We start from the raw sequence: 18718 nt of genomic DNA, 5'->3' as shown, positions 1-18718 counted from the left end.
ATGACTGCATATTCATTTTTGGGTGCCCTGTTCCTTTGACAACGTAAAAAAGAACAGGGGAAACCACGTTAGGTGCAAAAACTTAACATTTATTCAGACTTTGTGACATTTGATTCGACATATAAACTCTGTCTTAGCTGTGAAAATGCTGATGAGGAGCACCTAAAGTCTATAGAAAATGGCAGAAAGCAAAGTCAACAGAAAGAAACGAGAACAGGAAAGTTGAATCATGACGTAAACAGGTCAGGAGATGGTAACACTTCCAGGAAATTATGTGGAAGTGTGAAAACCTCCAGACAGGTTTTCCCCACGGGACTTGAATGCACCCTTTCAGAGACAGAGATTCCATGAGCAGGACGCGATCCAGACGAGTGATTTTGCTGTGGATCCTGCAAAGCGTCGTTTCTGTCTGTTTCTGAGCTTATGTCACCTCCACCACCTGCCTCAGCTCCTCTATTAGAGGGGCCAGCTCCTTCTCCAGACTCATGATGAGACCTGAGGACACACAAAGCGGACAGCTCTAACCTAAACAGTCGACTAGATGCCCAACAAAAACACGAGGAGGGCATGTGAGAAATGACACGTGTTCAACACAGGGTGATGTGCCACGTCTGTGTTGAACACCTGATCTCTCCGCCGACACCAGCAGCAGCACAAAGTAACAGCTCCGCACAGATCGCTGACTACAGCAGGCAGATATGACATCATGAGCTCATTATCCCTCAGAAGATTAAACCCCCTGCCTCCACAATATTTTCACTGCAGTACTAAACTTAGGTCCTACTCGTCGGCAGCTGAAACATCATTATTGTGTTCATTTTGTTTTACAATTTATTGCAAATCTGTTGTCTGATATCTGGAGAGCTTCTGAACAGGGCGCGGTTGTAATTCTATACTAACCAACTGTTGAGTAGCTAAAAGAAGGTGCAACACCAGCAGTAGGCTGAGACCTACTTTTTTTTTTTTCACGACATCATACTTTAAATTCTCCCCTCTGGTGTGAGTTCCCCTCGCCCAAAAATATCTGAATAACTGTGTCGCTCAGCAGGCAAGCCTCACAAGTTTTTTGTTTTTCTTCTTTCTTTTTGCACACAATGTCAGAAAAGGGCAAGAGATGATCTACAAGAGTTTTACAAGTCCAGGTATCTTACCAACGTGGATCCAAAATAGAACCAGCTATCTGATCACATACTTATTTATTCATAAGATGCTTCCTGGTGCAGCTTTTAGAAAAACAACAGAAACTAAGTGCTCTTACAGCCGACTGAGGGGAACAACGTACAGTGATCATGGACAGAGATGGCTGGTTACCTGTGTTGGCGCTGCTGCTGGCAATGAAACTGATGACCAGTGGTAACCGATTGAACTGCACGATCTGTTCAGCACGGAGACACAACAGACATGTTGGACATAAACAGGAAAAGAGGATCACATCCACAGCTAACATGTTGGGTGGTAGGGTGGGGCTCTATATGAAAACAGATAGTGCTACATCTGAAAGCTGAGTAGAGCCTCTGCAGAAACAGGCTATGTAGTATGTACAGTTGTGAATAAATGTTCAATCATCATCTTTAGACATCATTTCGGTGGTTGGAGCCCACTTGAAAGAGCAAAGACTCGCATCATTTATCAGACAAATCTATAACGTGTGATCGTTGGAGGCTGTCGTCTGACCTGGTAGGTATTGTAGTAGCAGATGATGCTCTTGTTCTTGGAGAGGCCCAGCTTGCTGCCCTGATCTGTGGCCAGAGCGAACGTGGACAGGAAGCCAGGTCTCAGCGCGTGGACCGGGGCGTTGTCATTGGCAACTACAGGGACACAGAAACAATGACAGCGATGAATCTCCAGACAGTGACCCAGCAGGACCACCATGGATCAGTGCGGTTCCCCTTCGCTGTGGGGTTGCAGACAAGCATGGTATGACAGAAAGGGTGCGTGTACATAATTTGACCTGATATATCAATGAGGATAGATGGATGACAGTGCCTTACCTTTGATAACTGGGACACCATCTCTGTCTGTCACTACAATAGCATGAAGACCTTCAACACTGGGGGAGGAGAACAAACAGTATTTTTCTTGTTTTCTTTTATAATGACTCAACACCACAGCCTCACCAGCATGTCACATCATGTATACACACCTCTGCAGCTGTTTGTACAGGTATCTCTTCAAATCCTGCAAAGAAGACAAGTTTCTTATTGAGGTTTTCCCGCAAACTGTGTACAGCTAGAACACTGTATACGCCACACATATGCGACTTTTTATTTGTGGTTTTAAAATATAAACATCCCATAATGTGTTTCTCTCTCCGTGACAGAGAAGGGCAGGGCTGACCAGTGAGAGAGAGACAAACAGACAGACAGACAGACAGTGAGAGAGACAGACAGGCCACACTCACATCAGCCATGGTGGCCAGTCTTCTGTCGTGTTCTCCAGACTGCTGAGCTACTGTGGAGAGAAAACAGGCTCCATTAAGAGAAAAAAAGAGAAACTTCACCGGCTGTCAATGAACAAACGTCGGCTCTACAAAGTGAATTAAAGCCTGCTAACATAGCAGCTAGTGAGCTAGATAACTGACGGTATTTAGGCAGCTGTTACTTCCTGTAGTCTGTGAAACGCCAACTCTACCTCTGCACGCCGAGTGACTCTGTACATATAGAGTGACAGATAAACGTGGATACAAACACAAACAGGTCAGCGGCTCACAAACCTTCTCTGAATCACTTAACATCGAGCAGCAACATAACAGCCAAGAGCTAACAGCAGGAATCACATGACACACTTGTTTTGTTTCCGGCTCGCGAGGAAGTGTTGAGGACGGTCAGCGCTGCGCAGCATTCCTGCACCGCGTGACGCACTGCGCACTGACGCAGCACGCAACAGCTGCTAGACTGAAATGTCCACACTGTAACAGGGAGCAGATAAAGGTAGCACTGTGATGATATTGTGCATTTGCTATAATTCTATTAACATTCTTCATGTTTAATGTAAATACAGAGATAGGAGACAAACTTTTTTTTTAAATTAGGAATTTTTATTCCTCCTTTAATCCTAATCTTCTAACCCTTCTTCTCCTAATTATGAATATTGATGCTCATTCTCAACACTAAGACTTTTAACTTCTATATGACTGCTGATCAACTCTGTGCACAAGCAATACATATTGAAACTGTTAAACAGACCTATTCTGGGTACCACTGTTTTCAGGTGGCTCATTTGTTGGCCCACTGTTTGCATTATAATCCTCTGGAGTCATTTTGATAGATCAAAAAACTTCTATTGTGTCTTTTCAATTATTCCACAAGCAAAATCACGTGTATAAACTAGAAACTAGAATTCAAATAGTACACCAAGCCACTGAATCCAAGTCTTGTGAGAAGGCTATGACAGTTGCTCATTATAAAAATGTAAATACAGGGTGAAGAAGTTGTCTGGGAACCTATTATACATATTGTTTACTAATGCTTCAATATTATTTTGACAAGGCTTGTTGTTTGGAGTTAATAAAAGACATATCAAGCATGGACAGGGATAGGAGAACTGCTCAGTGCCTCTTGATTCTGTCTCAACTAGAACTGCATGGTCTCTGAGACCACGTCTAAATATAGCCAACTATTAATAGTATATTCTAACAGACGGGGCTTCACATGTTCTCTGTCCCTGACAACACCACACAGCTCTGTGAAGCGTCTGGGAGGAAGCCTTCCACACTGCTGGCTGAGTACTTCACACTCAATCAGGTGAGTTTATCGAGGAGGGATGAAGAGGTAGCTATGTGACCTGTAAGCCTATACGCTCTTATTTTTCTTCTACTTTTGGATTGTTTGTCATGAGCGAGTGGTCGTCAGATTCACAGTCATTTTGCATCATAATTCAAAGAACATAGTTTAACCATTATATTGATAATCACATGTTGCCAAACTCAGGGGAACCAGAGGGTAAAATGAGGACTGAAACCTAAATAACGATAGTTTGCTAGTTTGCAATATTCCTGGGGCAGAGCCATAATTCATTGTATTAGTTCCACCGGTGCTTTTCCCCGCTATGAATAGTCAACATGTCTTCAGTGAAATAAGTCCAAGAATCAGATGTATTGATTTTTGGGATGATAAAATAACATAAGTGTTCTGATTCAAACAAGAATTATAATTATTCAGAAATTAAAACAATTTGGCACATGATGGACAGATGTTTGACAGAGAAGAAAATAACAAGACTAGGTAGAAACCTAGAATACGTCTTGACTGTGCATGTGCATGGTCATCGTGCTCTTGAGGAGGCAGACCCTCTAATGGAAAGTGAATCCTATTTGATATAGCAGTTCTGGAGACTTCTACATCGTCAGTGTAAAAAAAAGTTGCGTGCAATCACATACGTGCAGTTCACAGATCATTCTACCTGGGGTTAGATGTCCTGGAGGGCCTTTCATTGAGACATCCAAAATTGCTGTCATAAACTTTTGACCCACTTGTAGTTTAACATGAATATTTTTGCCATTTTTACTGGATTGAGGCAGCATAAAATCACCTAATTTTATATATGTAAAATTTTTTTTATAGTATTATCATTTTGAAAGATTGTGTATCAAATCAGATACAGCAGGTTTTACGATAATCTTACTGTGAATCATCAATCTTCACTTTCTTGCCTTTTAATGCATCATGCATTCCACAAAGCAACAAAACCTCTATTGATTACATAATCCATGCAAGTCCATGCAATGGTGTCTTGTGTTAGCATAAAAAGCATAAATGCCTCCTCTGGATGTATTTATATTTTTATTTCTCCACGTCTCACTGTAACAGTTGGACAGTTAACCAGAAATATCCAACACTGGACCGGCCAATGTCATAATCTTATCACTTCATCAGATCACACACTCAGTAATTCAGCGCCAGACGTGAGTGTTTATAGGGCTGCTGTGATCCAGCAAAAACTACCGATGGTCATTAATCAAAACCAAAGTATGAAGCACGCCCATCTTCACTTTCTTCACTGTCGTTATACCGTGGCTACAGAGAACTCTGGATCCTGATAGATATCAGGTGTCTCAAGTCCTAGTAACCCAAGGCACTGATGAAGGCCTCTCTGTTCTTATTGTACGCAATTTCTCTGTTGTATTGTGTTATTTTGTCTCAACTTTGTTCTTCTGTTCAGGATGGGGGACTTCCAGCAGTTAGACCAGGACTTCTATCAGACAGGATATTACATAGATGACCAGGGTCAACCTGTGGCCTACTACGAAACCTACAATTCCCCAAACCCTGCTTATTATAATGAGTAAGTACACAGATGTTTGAGGATGCCCCTAGATTTAAGTCTAGGTGATATGTGAAAAAAATAAAAATTGCAACATGTTGACCAGTAGTCATTACTACATTATACCATGACTACTTAGACATAGATATGTTAAGATTTAGTGTGTTTCTACAAGCATCTCCTAATGACTTCAATACAGCTGTCACCACAGTCTGGCCCTAAAGCAAGATTCAGTGATGTACTGACCCTTCCTTCATTTTTAACGTCCTTGTTATGGTGAAGATTTGCTGTAGATGACTCTTTATGTCAACATGTGTCCACTTAAGGGCACCAGAAGTTCTAGCTTTTTCACTAGGGCTGTCAAAATGCATTCTGGGACATCTAGGAATCGCACTCACCTAAAGGTCGCATTTGTAAGAGCAGTTGATTTTTGAGTCTCATTTCCATTTCATCACCTCAACTTCTTGGGATGGTGGCCAACCAAAACTACAACCCCAAAGTGTCAGGACTGGACGAGGTGTGAATGACACACAAAAATCAACTTTTCTTACAAATTGAACCTTCGGGTAAAGGCGGGAGCGGCCGAGTTTGGAAAAGAGTGTACATTTTTCCTACCTTTAAATCATATATATCATTATCATAAGACTACTTTGATACCACTTCAGTGAGGTTTTAATATCTGTTCTTGCAACTGTGTTGTTTCCAGTGGAACGCAGGCTTTTACACCGGGTGATGTGGATCATTCCATGGAGCAGCAGTACACTGGACAGTTCTACCATCCTGCTGGGACTGTGGACAGCACGGGAACAGTTCCTCTTGAGGAGGAACCTCCCCTTCTTGAGGGTATAAAGATCTTTTGTTTCCTCGTGGCAAGATTTGTACTTTTTACAAAATATGTTTTCATTTGTTAATCATAACTATCCATGTTGTATTAATTCAAATCCAGCCAGCAATCATCCATTCGTATAGAGGTCAAATGTGTTGACCCCAGGAAACAGCTGAGGGACCAAACTGATGACTGCATGTAACATTCCTGCATCCACGCACAATGAAAGCCACATGTAGCTGGAACTTTACTCAGCAACAAACAGCAAGCATAAGTGGCTGACCTGGAGGAGCATTTTGTGCACAGCACGCAAACAACGTACAAAGATTGGATTTTCAATTATTTCTTTTCTTTCCTCTTTCCTTTCCTTCTGTGCATTGTCTAGAGCTGGGCATCAATTTGGACCACATCTGGCAGAAGGCGCTGACAGTGTTGAACCCTTTCAAACCTGCAGACGGCAGCATTATGAATGAGACTGATCTGACAGGTCCTATCGTCTTCTGCGTTGCACTAGGGGTCACTTTAATGATGGTGGGTTACAAGCATGATGCTGCTGCCAATCTCAACGTATATGACCAATACAAGGGACACTATTCAACATTCAGTGCCTTGCTGTATATGTACAATCAACAAGTGTGTTTATTTCTTTATTCTCACATATTTAGGCAGGTAAAGCTCACTTCGGTTATGTGTATGGGACCAGTGCTACAGCCTGTATTGGGATGTACATTCTGCTGAGTCTGATGAGTTCCCTGTCCGTGTCTTACGGCTGCGTGGCCAGTGTCCTGGGCTACTGCCTGCTGCCCATGGTGGCCATCTCTGCACTTGCTGTCTTCTACTCTCTGCAGTAAGTATATTCAGTGGTTGTGTAAAATAAAAAAACACAAACAGAAAGCAACCAGTAGCATACAAACATGTGGCAGTCACAGTCTTTTTTTTTATCTTGGCTAAATTTCAAAATCTCTCCGGATTGACTGCAGTGGATTCAGATCACCTGTGCACAGCCCAGCACAACTGTTGAAATACTCATGAGCAAGCCACTCATGTTCAAGGTGTACTGAGGTGAACTCAAAGATCAAACCCAAAACAGGCCAGGCCAATCATCGGTCCACAGTGCATAATTTACTTTTACTTGTACTTTTGATCCTTAGGTACATTGGATATCAGCTACTTTAAGACTTGCACTCAAGTACAATTCATATATGAGTGACTTTCATTTAAATCAAATGAATGTTTTAGTATGATATCTGTACTTACGCTCAAATATGTCTTTGTGTAACTTTTTTAATAAAACTGGTTTTAGTTTGACAAAGAAGGCTAAAGACCTGTCGTTTTTGTTTTCACAGAGGCATCCTGGGTACAGTTCTGGTCTTATTAGGGGTCGGTTGGTGTAGTTTCTCTGCCTCCAAGATCTTTACCTCCACCCTGGCACTGGAGGGTCAGCAGCTGTTGGTAGCTTACCCATGTGCCTTGCTCTATGGAGTTTTTGCATTGTTCACTGTATTTTAACTATTACTGGATTAAACCTATTTACTGTACAATCTTTGTTATTATTCTTATTATTCTTCTTATTATAATTCTTCTTCTTCTTATTCTTATTATTGCTATTATCGGTATGTTACTTAGTTTACAAAGTTAAGGGGTTTGATTTCAGCCCCAGTGTATTTGATTGTTAAGGTAAAGCACTGACTGGGATAAAAAGTGAACTTGTTGGATGGTTGCATATGACAGAGCTTCAGTTCCAGGCTGAGTCTCTAAAACCATTCAGAAGAAAATGTGCACATTTCCTCTATCTTCTCTTAAAGGAAGCTGAAAGTATATTCATACATGTACTATATAATTTTTCTCATATGATTTCATCATTGGTCTACTAAGATTTTGCTGTAATATTTCCTGAAACTATATCTCATACTTACATGTTACAGTACCTTGATGCTCTGTAATGTAATTTATTTTGGCCTCAAGGATTTTAATGAATAAAAATGTCCGTGTATTAGTTAGGATTCTTTCCTAGTCGTCTTTCATTTAGTCCTTAAATCTTAGGTTCTCTCACAGTTCTCTGGATCTAGCTTAGGCTTTGAACCATAACAGACAGTCTTCAACCAAAAAGGGCCAAAGGTAAATGTCCAACAAAATGAGTCCACCCTCAGCATGAGTGTATGTTATGCCATTGAACAAGTGTAATAGTAAGTTGCTTTGACACCCCTGCAATGTTCGGAATCTTTAGTGTGCTGTGAAACTTTTGCCATCTCAACAAACTTGGAGACATTTTCCTGGACACTGCATGGTAGCGTTGATGTTAGTTCCTCAATTGTCTGGTCAGTCTTAGCAATGAGTGCATCGACGGTGAAATTAACCTGTTGAACAACTGGTCACCAGGTTGCTGGTTCTGAGCCCTCTGAAGGATCCTTGTGGCCCTGTGCTGGAACCCAGGCGTAAACTCTTACAGGTATTATCCTGTTTAGCCTGCATCTCAAGTTGAATCGCTGGTGGTTCCTGTAATCAGCCACCTTTATGGATGTTCTTTCATACTCCCATACCAGTTGAAGGGCATCCCTCCCACAATGGTAACCACAGGCAACTGGATGTGTGTCAGTTTCTTGAAGACATTTTCGCCTCTCATCCATCTAACTAAGTTAGTTAGAACGGAAGCAGCCTCTTCAATGAGAGGAGAAATGTCTTCAAGAAAGTAAAACACATCCAGTTGCCAGTTGTTCAGCACCTAGAATGACCATGACCTGGATGACAGAAATGAAAGTGAGAAAATTTTCTTGGGTCTGATCCTTTAGCCGGATCCACATTGAAAGTTGTATTTGATCAGAACAGTCGTGTTACAGCAACTTCCTGTTTTAATGCTGAATCACTGATATTCACCACCCCTCACACCGTTTTGGTGCTTGGGCCCTAATAATAAGCCACCGCAAACTCAATAGGGTTCAAGCCTTATGAAATAGTGAATTCTGATTTGATAATGCATCACGTCAATAATTAAACCGTTAAGCGTTGTCTGTATTTTGCATGAGGCTCATGAGAAACAAGCTGGATTATGATAATTCAAATTTGAATTAGATATTAATTGATACACAATCCACGGGACACTGTACAGGTAGGTGGAGGGAGAGTGTGAGATTGATCTATTATGTATTGTGTTTTGAGAGTTATCACTTTCAACTGAAAGTTCCTTTTCATAAAAATAAATGACAAGGTTCCCATTTTTGATTCATACCCATCACCACGAAGTAGCCATTCCCAGTTATTGCAGGAGAGGGAGCCACAACATCATACTTCAGCAATGTCAAAACCATTTTCACCGCTGAGCGAGGTTACATTTATCTTCTGTCCCACGTCTAGCAGTGTTCTGAACTAAGAAAATGAATGTGAATCTGACAGAAAGTTGTTATGTGGTTACAAAAAGAAAATGTCTTTGCCATTTCTAACACACTGCTTAGTCCTTCTGTGTGCAGAAACATTGCAGTATCGTTCCTGCTACTGTCCTTTTCTAAGCTCAGTACGAAAAAAGGACAACGATCTGCAGATGTGAATGTGAAACGAGGAGGATGTTAACAGTCGGAGTCCACAGAGATGTGGAGCGTTCAGTGGAAGAAAAGGAACTAATTTTTCACACAGCCTCAATGATGTATGGGCGTCTGAGCGGACGCTGACAACTGCCAAGTCAGTGATGTTCTGCAGACAACTTGCTTTAAGAGCAGGGAGAGCGGGCAGGGGAGGGGGAGGGGGAGGGGGGGGGGACACGGATGTCGACACAATTCACTGTGATATTAACAACTGGTAACTTCTAAAGGGTCTCACTCCAATCAGTAAGGTGGATCCGGTCCCTCGGGTGCTGCACACGCTGACAGGGTCCACCACCGAGGGACTGAATACCAAGGCCATGATCTCTCTCTGCTCTGTGTTTCTGCTCAGTGGAGGGACCAAGACTGAGCTCCGTCACGGTGAGTCAGACAGAAACACCACAGCGCTGCTTTAAGAATGAGGCTATGCTGAAGGATGGTAACATTTCACGCTGCACTAGGAAAGTTTTTTATCCATAATCAATCTGTAATTAACCACTAAAAGTACAACAAATACTTTGACCTGTTTCAGATGTTTGTTATAGTCCGGGATCATTTAATCAGACAGGTTGGAAACAAACTAAGGTCAGTCGAACTTATTTGAAAAAAAAAAAAAGCTGAACAGTAAAGTTTATACCTAAACTGTCTGTTGTAAACATTCATCACAACTTCCACCAGACCCACTTCCTGCTTGAACTTTGACCTACTGCACTTATTGTAGCTAGCTGTGTGCCCCCCAAAAAAGCTTACTTTACAAGGGGGATTACTAGCAACAGATCAGTTGTGATGACCTCAGAATAAAGTGGTTTAGGTAATGTGGATAAACTGTTGGCTCTCCTATCATTACATCTCATTTTTCTTGGCCCATCATACTTAGTTGTCACAAGTCCTTAACTAAACAACAGAAAAAAAGCTGTTTTTCATTTCCTTTACAGAATAAAAAAACTGACCTGAGTATTTTCATTCAACAGGACAGTGTTTTTTCATACCTTTCAAATAGGTTACAGTTTACACAGAAACTATTCTTATGACCATATCCTGATTTGTCGCCTCTGCTTTGTTGACAGAAATATGATATGGACACAGTGCCTGTGTACTGTCACTGACAGCATTGCTCCCCAGTAGGTTTCACTGTAAAACTGTGCAGCACACATTATCCCTACACTCTGTTGTTTGCTCCTTGCCAGAACCGGAGAAATTCACATTTGCATACTCCTCTGATGGTACCATTTCTCAAGTTGGAAGTTTTTCGTCTGACTCTAGTGTGGTAATGATCATAATGTGGAAACAACATGGTACAAAGATGATGTGCTGTATTACAAAGTAACTTTGTCCCAGCTGCGCCTGTATATTTCTTAAAGATCACTCTACATGGTTAATACCTAATCACAAATTACACACACAAAATACACACAAAAATGTATGCAATATGTAAAAGTGAATTAATACAACGTTTCTTACCATCAAATGTTTACAGATTTTCAGACTTTAGGGAACATTTTCAGTCAGGAACCTTGAGACTCTTTTCCTGTTTATATTTTAGTCCCTGATTCCAGGGTGGTGCCTAATAATTGTTATTTTTAAATTAATAATTTGCACGATTATTTGTAATGATTATAAAATGATTAATTGATTATAACCAAACCTGCCCCACCAGTTGGGTACAACAAAGTTTGGCAAGTGATAGCATTAGCATCCTCCTAAGGATGTGGCTGATGGGATGTCATTAGTTTTGGTCATGAATATGGACAACATGGTGGCGCAGTGGTAAGCGCGCTTGCCTGCATGGGTTTCCTCCTGGTACTGCTGCTTCCACCCACAGTCCAAAGACATGAAAGTGAGGTTAATTGTTGTGAACTGGTGACTTGTTCACTGTGTACCCCGCTGCTCGCCCAATGTCAGCTGGGATCGGCCAAGGATAAGTGGTAACAGATGATGGATGGGTGGACAAGATGATGGCGGGTGAGAAGTGAAGGGATCACCAAAGTTATTGCAACTTATTCTGAGGAGGACATGAATGTCTGAAACAAGTGGCATGAAAAAATATTGAAACATAAAAACTTTGACCTTGGGGCTCCCCAGTGGCTCAGATGGTGAAGCGTAGCCCTTTGCTGCATGTTGTCCCTCCACTTTCTCATCCCACTTCCTATCACTCTCAAGCTTTCCTGTCTTATACAGCAAAGCAACTAAGGCCAAAATGATAATACATAAAAAAGAAACAAATGTCATGCTTGTGGTGGCAGGAGGATTACCCAAATTGTTTAGATTCATCCTCTGGTAATCTCTTTATTACTGCTAAAAATGAAGGTGTCCTTGATCTATAGCCTACCTACAGGTGGACGCAAATTAAAAAGTTATTAACATGCTGAAGTACTTTACAAAGAACTCTCTGCTGAGAACTCTCAGTGAGAACTTCCGTTCAGACTAATGCTTTGGTGGGATTGGCAGAGCCTAACCTCAAGTGCTGCCCTCAACCTTAACCCTGGTGTAACCTAAACCACAACACAACCCTGTAATTGTTTAATTCTGGTTTAGGCCTTGTAAGCATACAACATTCCTCCTCAGTTACAAGACAGTTAGCTGAGGTGATGGCATAAACAACAGCCAGAGAGTGTTTATATTAATGAGAATACACCATCTTACAGAGAGACTGTATGTGAGAGAACATGTGTGAGTGTTTGACAGCAACAGAAGGGAAAGGGAAGGAGCAGGCCCAGTCTCTCTTCTCGTGACTGGTTAAAGAAAACAAATCCCTCTGGCCAAGCGGTAGGCTGAAGACAAGCACTCCTTGGGCCCCCGCCTCTCCCGCTACTTTACACTAAACTCTTCCAGATGATTTATGGGCTTTCTCCTCGCAGAGACCAGCTCCTGCTCACCTTTCATTCACCAGAGCGCAGGCTGACGGGGATCCCCGCTCGGTGCAGTGCAACCCATCACTAACCAGTGTACCCCATGTGACAAACAACCAGAGGTGGGTAGAGTAGCCAAAAACTGGACTAGAGAGGGAGAGAGAGAGGGGGAACATTACAGGTGTGTAGTTGAGATCAGAATGAAGGTCTGGTTAGAAGATGGCTTCGGTTCCGCCTATGAGCACTGAGTACTAATGTAATAATGTAGTAATGACCTCTGCGTACTCATGTTACACGTTAGAGGACGTCACTGCTTGTGTGATCCCATCTCTGGTTACAGCAGTACTCAGTACTCATTGGTCGGACCAGACCCACCTTAAAACTCTGGAACAAACACACACACACACACACAACACACACACGGTGAAAACAATCCCGGCCGTGCTGTTGGTAGTTTTTGCTCTTTGACAATGGCAATTTGATGTTTTTCCCACTTGTTGTCCATCTTGAGTGTGGTAATATGGCGTCCAGAGGTTTCTGTTTGGCTTCATGTGGGCTTACCAAAGCATGTGTGATAGGATTAAGACACAGTTTCTCCCAACCTTTAAGACCCCATCTAAAGACATAATAAATAAACCAATTTGGGTAATACTTACCTTAGATTAGACTAAATTTGGATTATAATCCATTAAAGCTGATAATGTTTTTTCTTTATTATCAGTCTCAAAAGTAGCAAGTCTCCTCCACATCAGAGTTACTGTGGATGTATTGTCAGAACTGTTAACGACAGAAACATCATCCAACTTCCAGCAGGCCTTTATTCACTATCACCAGAACATGTCAGTCTGACAGGTAAGCAGAGGCTGTCGCACAGCCTGTTCTACTCACCTGTCAGTCAGTGTTCACCAACCAAACAGGCCAGATAACAACTGTGCAGGTGTTTGTTTGCATCGAGACCAATGAATGGCAAAACTTATTAGGAGTGAGCATTTAGCACATTTAGCATTTGGTCGTTACATGGTGACAGAGCAGCTGCTCACTGATTTGAAATAACCGTCCCAGAACTGTTTAATGCAAAAATTACATAATGAGCACTCTGAAACATGATCCAAAGTACACTTTTAAGTCTTGTAAATTACCTATATATGTAATGTAACTGTTTGGGTTAAAATGTTGAAATATATAAACGTATAGTCATCATACTTTCAAATTAGACCTTTATGATAGATATGTTTCTGGGAGAAAGCTAATAGGTTTGAAAGCTCTTGGAATCCAATAGTGGTTGATATATTTCAGTCTGGACTATAGCGGTGGATGACTGACTACGCATGTCATCCATCGGGCTGTAACAGTAGTGTGGCTACAAACTACATTGCAACAGCCAGTATTACAGTCAAGCATGTCAACATGTAAATAACCAAAGGACGGCACAGTTTGACTTATAAAAATAGGTGTAGTGGTCCTTAACATTTTGCTTTTGTTTCCGTTTATAGGTTGATTTAGCTGGAGACCTATACACAGTGAGCAGTCCAACAGAAGCTGAGGAAAAGACAGATTTAATGCGCCTTTAACTGAACCATTATGTGTTGGACCTTGGGGGCATAAGCAGCCTGAGTGCAGCCCTCACATCTGTATCAGCATTGCGGTACCTATCAATATTACTGTGCCGATTAAGGACATTAAACTCTGTAATTGCGCTAATTGGAGTTATTTGTAAAGTAAATAGAATGGAGCTGCCATTGCAAAGGCCCAGGAGCATTCTGTGTGAGAGGGAGTTCTAGCATTCGCTCTATGCCTCTGTGTTTCTACCTTGTGTTCCAGCTCTCTATAAATGATCCAGAAAATGTCCTAATGAACAATACAGGTGGGAAAGTCATTATGTATCCTCGGGGTCTCCCACTTCATGTAGGGGAGAAGTGCTCTATCTATGGGTGACCTGGAGAGCAAACATTCCCAGCTAATAACCACACTCAGAGCAACCAGCATGGCTGACTGAAGCCTAAATAACCCCTGAAAAAGTTGGATTTCTCACCCCCCTCTTCCTCCCCCTCCCCTGGAGCCTGTTTGTAAATGAGGCAGTCTGTAAATGAAGCAAGTCGCTGGGCATTATTCTATTACAGACACCTGATTATAGAGGCTAAAAGCACAATAAGATAACAGACCTACCTCTGAGTGCTGCTGTACGGGTCCTTGACAGAGCGAGGTTATGTAAGGAAACATGAGAGGCAATCATTTATTGGTCAGTCTTCTCGGTTAAAGCCGCTGACTGAGACACAGGTTACCTGGACGCTTTCAGATCAATTTTCACAATATTTTAGGTTGCTGACAGCTGAAGCACCAGTAATCAGAATCAACATTAGGAGAAAAAAAGGATATATATACTCATATCATATATATACAATTGTGTTTGATTGTTTTTCCTGTGAACACGTCGAAAATTTTTTGAATTTTTTGAATTTTTCAACCTGTTTTTAATATAAATCTGCTTGTTTCAAGATATCTAGAGTATATTTAAATCTTAAGTTTTAAGTATAGTTTGTTCCCTTAGAGTCTTTTATAGCCACAGAGTCTGCCATTATTCTTACTGTGGTATTTTTTTTTTTTTATATACTTTCACAATTAATTCTATGCTGAGCCCCTGAAAGGAAATTTGTTCTGTGTTTATTTGTTGCAAACTGAATGACAATAAAGTCTGTCTAAGTCTAAGTCTAAGTCATGTGTTACTGCCATGTTTCTACAGTAGCCCAGAGTGGACAAACCAAACACTGGCTCCAGAGAGGGTCTTTTCTGTTTCTAGTGGCCACTGTAGAGGGTGAAGCGAGGAGTGTTCAGTTAGTTGCAATCTGCAACCACACGACTAAATCCCAAACACTGGACCTTTCAATGCTACATTCAGTAGCAGTGTTTGGAGTAACGCATTACAAAAGTAATGCAATGACTGTAATGCATTACGTTTAGCTGTAATGTAGTAATGTAAGGCATTACAAAAAAAAAAAAAAGGTAATATTTTACTTGGTACAAATCTCAGTAACGCGCGTTACAATTCATTTTAAACCTGAAATTAAGTGGTGTGTTGTTTTTATACAAAATTCGCCAACGCCGCGAGATTAGCAGAGGAGAAAAAAATCTGTTCCTAACTTCCTGTTAGTGCTAGAGAACTATTGATTGAGGAGAAGATGACTGCAGCAGCAGACAAGTTGGAACCTATACTCGCGAGATGGACATAATTATTTTCAGTTTGTCAGAGACAAGGATGCCAGGTGCCACACTAACATTAAGCTAGTGACCAAAAGAAAGCAAACTGAGGATGAGAGCAGAGAAAAAACATTCTCCCGCTCTGCGATGCTTGAACCTGGAGAAGTGAGGAGACTGGTGGCAGAGTATGTTGTTGAAGATATGCTGCCACTTTCAACAGTGGATTCTCCATCTTTTATAAAAAATGTGAGCAAGATCCACGTCCAGGTTAGCGACGACAAGGTAAGCTATCATTGCCTCAACAGGTTAGTGCTGCATCTGTCACTCTGTTTCACGTCAGTCTGTATCCAGATGAAACATACAAAAAATGATGTTAAACTCAATAAACATCAGCTAAAGGGCCTTATAATGTAGACCCCCCCCCAAAACACACACACACACACGAAACCAACTGTTTTTGAGGTCTGCCCATACTGAATTTTGGTGTGTACATCAAACATTTTGGGATGCACGGCCGGTTTCTGCCCCATGAACAGATTTAGGTTACATTGAAAACGTTCAATACAATGTAGATGCATTATTGGAATATGTACTGTCCCTGATATATAGAGGAAGGTGGGACATGTCCATGCATCATGCATGTTTAATCACATCTAGAGGACATAAGCTTTTAGAAAATGCTCTCCCTTATATCAATAGAGACCAAGGTGTTGACATACAAAAAGTTTTGGGACACATTGATTTTTCAATGTAAATCTTCTTATTGGACTGAAACAGGTAGTGCACCCCAAATGTTTCAATTTTAACCATGCAATTCACGTTCAGCATGTTCAGCATGGCCAACCCTTTCACAAACTGTTGTTTTCAGTGTTGGTGGTTGTGAATGGAGGGTAGCCTACATTTTAAGGCTGTTTAGCTTATGTTTGTTTATTGCATTTGGGCCTCTAGCTTAAAAGTAATGCAATCTTAGTGTAAAGCCTTACAAAGACAGTAATATTGTAATGTAAAGAATTACTTTGAAATGACAGTAACAAGTAATAAATAATGCATTACGTGTTTGGAGTAACTGGCCCAACACTGTTCAGTAGTTGTTCGGGACACATGAAACCCAAGTCGAAACATGGCATGACACATCTGTCCATCTGTTTGCTACTAAGTCAGAACAGACATAAATACGCAATGTGAAGTGCACTGATGACATACAATGCTGTGGTTTGACGTGGAGCTAGGAATGGATCATTTTGAGAAGGACTGAAATGTTCATTCTCAGTGACAGCAGGTTGAAATCAAACATCTGGTCAGATTTATTATCTTGTATACTTGTTCTGTGGTTAGCCGGTTCAAGATTCAACATTTTTACATTTGAAACAGAAATCAAATCCACCATCGTGACATTTTGATTCAAATGCCACTAAACAATGACTGGTGCATGAAAAAAAAAACAACAACAACATCACAGTTTACAAATAAGCCGGTTAACAGCACAATGAAAAAAACACAAATAGGGAAATCTCTAATGTGTTTCAGCTGTGGCAGGAAGTGGTGCGCTCGTGTTCCATTCTATGACTTACAGGAAGAAACTCATTTAAGAAATATGTATCATTTAAATAGCCCTTTAAATGAAAACATGGTTTTCCAGGAAAGCATGGATATATTCCTAGAAGCAAAGTAATTAAAAAAAAGGATACACTGCCAGTCATCTGTGAGTCTGCCTGACGATTTGAAAATATAAAGACGACTATGAGCAGATGTGAAACTGTTGATCACAAACAAATTCTGTTCTGTCAGCTCCCTGCTGTTACCTCCTGCTATACCCGCAGCCATACTGCGTATTATTATTTCCAGCTAACACCACGGTAAGTACAGTGTTTATTGGGGCCGTAGCTTTGGCTAGGTGATATGTGATAGCTGCTGTGATCGGCTTTCTAAAACGGAGGCATAATATTCTTCCTTTTCCAAAAGCCGCCTCAGAGGTGACGTGACGTGAAGCCCGAAGTTGGGCTGCAAACAGTTGACAACAAATTTGTCTTCAAAATAAGAGCTTTACATTGCACCCCATTGGAGTTTAGAACTGGGTTCTTAGCGGGGGGCTTTTAATTTGAAAGTAGCGACCGTTCCTAGCTTGTCGCTACAACAACAAGCTAGCAGTCGAGGCGGAAATAAGTGTACCGTCCGAGGCAGCAAATCGGCGGACCAAAACAGACCCCCAATTTGCCGCCCTCTGTCTAAAACCGCGGACCTAGCCGTCAATAGGACGGGCAGATTGGCGGCTTGCTGCCGTGTCTAAAAACGGCTTCTCACATTCCTTCCAAACACTCAACTGCAGGTGGGCTTCCGCCACTGAATCACGTGTTGTAAAGACGCTTTACCACAGGTTGAGGGAGGAGGAAGCGGCCGTGCTGCGTTTGGGGGCGCTTCAAAAAATCCGGGAGGAAAATAGGAGCATTTGTTTGTGATTCGGCTCGAGATATAAAATGCTTCAGAATCGCTGTGTGTAGAAATGAGATCACGTGTATGTGTGAATCGAGATCGCGATTTTTTAACGATTTTTTGTGCAGCCCTAGTCTGAACACAGCCTATTATGAGAGACAGCAGACCGGTGCTGGCTGGTTCAGTCAGTAGAAATCTCTGCAACACTGTACATAGACATCTTTGGCATAATGTGTTTCTTCTCCTTCTGTTGATAATGTTAGTCATTTTTTTTTTTCCGTTTCAAACTAAAACTCTGGCCGTATCTTACAAAGTGCATCCATCCTACTGTTCTACTGTTTTGTTGTATATATTATTATTGTTATAGTATATTTTGCATATTTTGTTTTGTTGTATATATTATTATTGTTTACTGTTTATAGCACACTGTGCACTGTATATATACACTATGTATATATTGGATTCTATTTATGTTATGTATGAAATGTTTTATTTGCGGACCCACTACTGCTGTAACAAAATAATTTCCCAGTCTGGGATCATTAAAGTAATTCTATCTATCTATCTATCTATCTATCTATCTA

General features: G+C 41.2%; 2 protein-coding genes across 5 annotated transcripts; one reads left to right on the top strand and one right to left on the bottom strand.

The window, feature by feature from the left end:
- Window positions 1-68: 68 nt before the first annotated feature.
- On the bottom strand, window positions 69-2850 carry lamtor3 (late endosomal/lysosomal adaptor, MAPK and MTOR activator 3). 3 transcript variants are annotated; one of them, XM_030391734.1, is made up of 7 exons: window positions 2714-2850; window positions 2402-2451; window positions 2144-2178; window positions 1992-2050; window positions 1675-1808; window positions 1312-1375; window positions 69-495 (listed from the first exon to the last, which is right to left on the bottom strand). In XM_030391734.1, exons 2-7 carry the CDS (start codon window positions 2408-2410, stop codon window positions 422-424), a joined length of 375 nt encoding a protein of 124 aa, XP_030247594.1. In that variant the 5' UTR covers window positions 2411-2451; window positions 2714-2850; the 3' UTR covers window positions 69-421. The 3 variants fall into 3 exon arrangements, with proteins under 3 accessions (XP_030247594.1, XP_030247593.1, XP_030247595.1); XM_030391733.1 differs by having other exon boundaries at window positions 2632-2729; XM_030391735.1 differs by lacking the exon at window positions 2714-2850 and adding an exon at window positions 2582-2672.
- Window positions 2821-7622, top strand: LOC115565997 (protein YIPF7). Of its 2 annotated transcripts, XM_030391732.1 has the most exons (7): window positions 2821-2930; window positions 3681-3743; window positions 5161-5283; window positions 5969-6105; window positions 6474-6619; window positions 6754-6935; window positions 7435-7622. In XM_030391732.1, exons 3-7 carry the CDS (start codon window positions 5162-5164, stop codon window positions 7595-7597), a joined length of 750 nt encoding a protein of 249 aa, XP_030247592.1. In that variant the 5' UTR covers window positions 2821-2930; window positions 3681-3743; window position 5161; the 3' UTR covers window positions 7598-7622. The 2 variants fall into 2 exon arrangements, with proteins under 2 accessions (XP_030247592.1, XP_030247590.1); XM_030391730.1 differs by lacking the exon at window positions 2821-2930 and having other exon boundaries at window positions 3640-3743.
- Window positions 7623-18718: the final 11096 nt, after the last annotated feature.

This window comes from Sparus aurata, chromosome 16 (assembly GCF_900880675.1).
Source record: "Sparus aurata chromosome 16, fSpaAur1.1, whole genome shotgun sequence".
Classification (NCBI taxonomy): domain Eukaryota; kingdom Metazoa; phylum Chordata; class Actinopteri; order Spariformes; family Sparidae; genus Sparus; species Sparus aurata.
This window is presented reverse-complemented; position numbering and strand designations above follow the sequence as displayed.